The sequence below is a fragment of the Helianthus annuus genome, chromosome 6 (genome assembly GCF_002127325.2).
Source record: "Helianthus annuus cultivar XRQ/B chromosome 6, HanXRQr2.0-SUNRISE, whole genome shotgun sequence".
Classification (NCBI taxonomy): domain Eukaryota; kingdom Viridiplantae; phylum Streptophyta; class Magnoliopsida; order Asterales; family Asteraceae; genus Helianthus; species Helianthus annuus.
Window position 1 is genome coordinate 5,889,565 of NC_035438.2, and position 4,660 is coordinate 5,894,224.

Sequence of the window (4,660 nt, forward strand, 5' to 3'; positions counted from 1 at the left end):
GATAAGCGGTGTTTGGGGATGTACTCTGAAATTTCAAATTTTGAATGTAAAAATTGGCCGCCCAAAAGTTCATTTATCCATTATATTATATATAGTAATAGATAATTTTGTTAATAATTGAAGATATAAAATTGATTATGCAAAAGTGACATAAGAAAGACATTGTTGGATAGTCTATATGCTTGTTACGTTAGCATTGTGATGTGATGTTCTACTCTCCTTTATTAGATAAGGGAGATGTTAGAAAAAATTGCCAGGGTGTTGCACAGATTTGGAGTATCCTGGGTATTTGCTATTAAAAGAATAATAAATATAAATCTCTCCATTTAAAATTTTTAAATCCTTCTTTTTTTTTAAATACATCACCTATGTGGTTTTATAAACAACCAAGTCATCATAAATGTATTTCTGAGAACCCACAAAAGTAGCCTAGATCAGCCCTGCATAAACGGTAAATACACAAATTAATGGTGTATGGGTGGTGGAGCACTAGAGCAGGAAGATTACATTTACATATGCTATGATCTCAATCAATCCATTGCCAAATTGCAATAATGGTGCATATTATCTGGCTCTACTTGTTATTATAATAATCAAGATTTTATACATGTGTTTATGATCAATCTCAAAAAGTAAAAAAAAAAGGTGCTTATGATAGACTTTAAATTATTTATCTTTTCAAAGTTAGCTATTAACAAAACCAAAACAATTATCCCTCAAATCTTTAAATTTTTTGTTTATCCATTCTAGTTAAAAATTTATAATAAAATAAGAATGACGAGGGTAAAGCCGTAAGGCATGTTATCTAGCAAAGTGAAAATCTACAAAAGAGAAAGTAGTGGATAATCATGTTGATGTGTTGCTTGCATTATTGTTTTTGTTATTGCTTTAAGGTTCCCGATGCATGTAAAAATTCAATTTTTAAAGAACATGAGGCATGAAAACTTTAGTATAAGTCAAAACAGTGAAACAAGTAAAGCATCATGCACAGTGGCGGAACTAGAACTTTTTAACTGGAGGGTCATAATAAAAAAAAAGTTTTACATTGGTTAGTGTACACCAATCACATTTTATTCCTAACCGACGTATCTTTTGGTAGTTGTAACCTTCGGGGTCCCATCGCTTGAAATCGTTGTAAAACTGCTTCATTTTCGACACTTGCAAAAATATCTTTCTCAACATAACATAACAATGAATCCGTAAGAAAAACATCACCCATCTTGTTGCGTAAATCAGTCTTGATAAACTTCATCGCGGAGAACGATCTTTCTACGGTAGCCGTTGCAACGGGCAAGACCAAAGCCAATTCAAGTAGTCGATAGACCAATCCATATGTGATGTGATATTTCATATCAACCATTTTCTTCGCAAGTTCTCCGATATCACGAAGACCATAAAAGACTTCATTATTTTTCACATTTGAAATGTATCGGTCAAGTTGTATCTTAAGTAGACCTCGATCTGAAGCACTAAAATCTTCTGAATATAGCTCGGCTAGACGTAATAACCTCTCACGATCAAAATTTTGAAATGAATCTCTTGGATCAAGGGACGCTATACACATAAGCAACTCGGAGTTTGACTTGGTAAAACGCTCATTCATCTCATTTAGAAGAAGATCAACAACCTACAATTGTGTGAAGAAAAATGAAATTCTTATTAAAATAAAAGGTAATAAATTAAACATTGTTAACTAAATAAATAAAAATAAGATACCTGATAAAAGATATCGGCACGAAAACGATGGAGATATGTTTGTGGCTCATCATCAATTGTTCGTCTAACGCGGCCAGGAATGACATCTTCCATATTAGGCATATGAATTTCATTTTGAGAACAAAATGTAGTGACTTCTTTCATTAATTCCTCCCACCCATCATCCCTATATTTCTTTAGATCATATTTCATATCTTCAATCAAGCGAACTGCATTGCCTATATTTTGATTCTTTAATTGTAACGCTTGTGACAAGTCATTTGTCATTCTTAATAAGTTCAACATTAAATGACCAATAAACACAAATTCAAAATTTTCCATTTTCTCAGCCAAACTTAGCGCATTACCTCGAATTTTTCCATCAGCACCCTCTCTAGACAAAGCAATAAGCACCTCTCTCACTGGCTTCCACAAGTCTAAAAGTCGATGTATAGTTTTAAGATGAGAACCCCAACGAGTGTCACCAGCTCGGGCTAAGCTCATTTCTTGATTTTTTCCCTTTCCTGTGCAAATTTCGCCCATCTCTATACGTTTCACAAAATCATCATACTGTTTTTGCCGAATAGAATCTTTCCTTTTACATGAAGCTCCAACAATATTCACAATTTTCGCAAGGTAATCGAAAAAACCACTCACAGATGCATACTCAGATGATGTAGCCACGACAACTAACTGCAACTGGTGAGCAAAACAATAAATATAGAATGCATACTTATTTTCATCTAAAATTTTTTGTTTTAACCCATTAAGCTCACCACGCATATTTGAAGCCCCATCATAACCTTGGCCTCTAACTCTGGACATTGTTAAACCATGTTTTGCAAAGAAATTGTCAATTGCAATTTTTAAAGATGATGCACAAGTGTCGGTTACATGCACTACCCCAACAAACCGTTCAATCACTTCTCCACCATCATCCACGTATATACGTTGCACCATTATCACGTGACACTCTTTGTGTTGTATATAAAATATCTAATATGCGTTTTTATGTGTTACATAACTCCGACACTAAGTGACACTAATTCAACGTTTTGAAGAGTGTCCATACTCCATAGTATAAAAAAGTCTTGAATTCGTCACCGGTAACAGGTCTTGTGGGATGAATGTTTAGCTTCATTTTTGTGTCACTTGAGATTTCATTTCCATGTCAAAATATAATTAGAGAATGCTTGAAAGAGGTTATTAATCGTCAAATCACTCAAAGAAGCACATGAATGATATATACTGTTTTATTGAAATGTATTCTTAAACAGTTTAATTGTAAGAAAGGAAAAAAGAGGACGAGGAAAGCTAAGTAGATTTTGATGCAGTTGACTTAAATTTTGCAATATGATTGTAGGTCCGTGTTTCGGGATCCAATCCGTGATTTTCATGATAATGTTCATAGATGGAAGAGATAAAGAGATGATAAACAAACAACTTTTGTATTAATCCGGTAGTAAACATTACAAGTCGGCCCGATTACATGGAAACCGAACTAATACCAAAGAAGTATACATCCAGGGAGAAATCAAGTGGTGATTTCTCCCGGTGAGGACTCAAACCTCCATTCACTCTCTAGCACACACTTGTGCTCTCACTCTTATGTTTTACAAGACAAGGTGTTGGTATTTATACCAAACACAGGTTGCACAGTCGAAGGATCAAGCTGACTGGACCATCTAGCTTTCGAAAGACACATACATACCTCGAAGGATCACATATCCTTCGAGGTCCATCTTCATCCTTCGATGGGTATCTTTCGAGCTCATCGAAGGATATCATCAATCCTTCGATGCCTTATCCTTCGACACCAACATTAACAACCATAACTTGTCTTGCAACAACACACGGTCAACCGAATAACCCTCTCGTTTGACCACTTCAAACGAGCGGGTCTATACACGTTCGATAGACCGTTTCACTAACTATTACAATTTCAGCGTAAAATAATAACTAATCTATTCGACAAGCATCGGACACAAAATCTGCATCAACAAATTCCCCCTTGTCCGTTGCTGTCGAATGCTGAAAATGCAACTGCAATCATCGATCTTCAGTCAAGTAATCATCTTCTCTGCGAAAACAAATTCCCCCTTGACCGATGATCCAGGTAAGTAGTATCTTGATGCTCATTGTATAATATTTCCCCCTCAGAGTGCGCGCATCCGAGTTGAGTGTTGTGCATTTCCTCAAAGGACTCAATTGACCGATCTTCCGCTGATCTTCCAATACTCCAACCGGCATTTGATAAGGGTTCCATTCTTTAACAACTGCATCAAGTCTTGATCTTCAAGCATACTACATTGATAGAGATTTCTGGTGAACTGTCTTCTGTAAAACCGTCTTTGTGGAATCGACCAAGTAATGCACTTTAATCTTCAGCATCAACACTCAGGAAAGTCAGCTAGACCAAGTGTATCCCTTGCAAGCTCAACCAAACGGCACGCTTAGTTGAACTACATCCAGATCTCATTGTCTCGCCTTTGTGAAGTCGACCACGTAATGCACTACGGATCTTCAGCATCAGTACCCAGGAAGTCAGCTTGACCAAGTACATCGTTTGCAAACTCAACGAATTGAGTTACCCCCAGATCCCTGTAAAATCCCAAAGAAACATCAAACCCAAAACCGAATCCTGCAGGTCTTCAGCCTTGAATTATCAACTTCCATAAAGATTCCCCAGGTCTTCAGTAAACAGCGCTTTGAAACAACTGTCGACTTTAGATACCTGTATGTTTCCGTGCAAAACCCTTCACGCTGGCTGGAGAATTAATTAAAATCCTCAAATATGTGTCTGTGCAAAACATTCCACGCAGAACCCCCTTGTATCACCAGAAAATCACAAACTCTACCACCTGTGATTGCGTTTAGAAATTTACCGAAGAAATTCAACAAATGAAAATTTTTTATCCCCCCATTTCTTTGGTAAAATCTCTAAACCTTAACAGATTCTTTCCAC

At 36.3% G+C, this 4,660-nt stretch overlaps 1 protein-coding gene across 1 annotated transcript; it reads right to left on the reverse strand.

Annotated features, from left to right (window-relative positions):
* Nucleotides 1–1,063: 1,063 nt before the first annotated feature.
* LOC110944305 (zinc finger MYM-type protein 1-like) lies at nucleotides 1,064–2,655 on the reverse strand. The gene is made up of 2 exons (XM_022185967.2): nucleotides 1,717–2,655; nucleotides 1,064–1,627 (listed from the first exon to the last, which is right to left on the reverse strand). Exons 1-2 carry the CDS (start codon nucleotides 2,653–2,655, stop codon nucleotides 1,064–1,066), a joined length of 1,503 nt encoding a protein of 500 aa, XP_022041659.2.
* Between the last annotated feature and the right edge of the window lie 2,005 nt (nucleotides 2,656–4,660).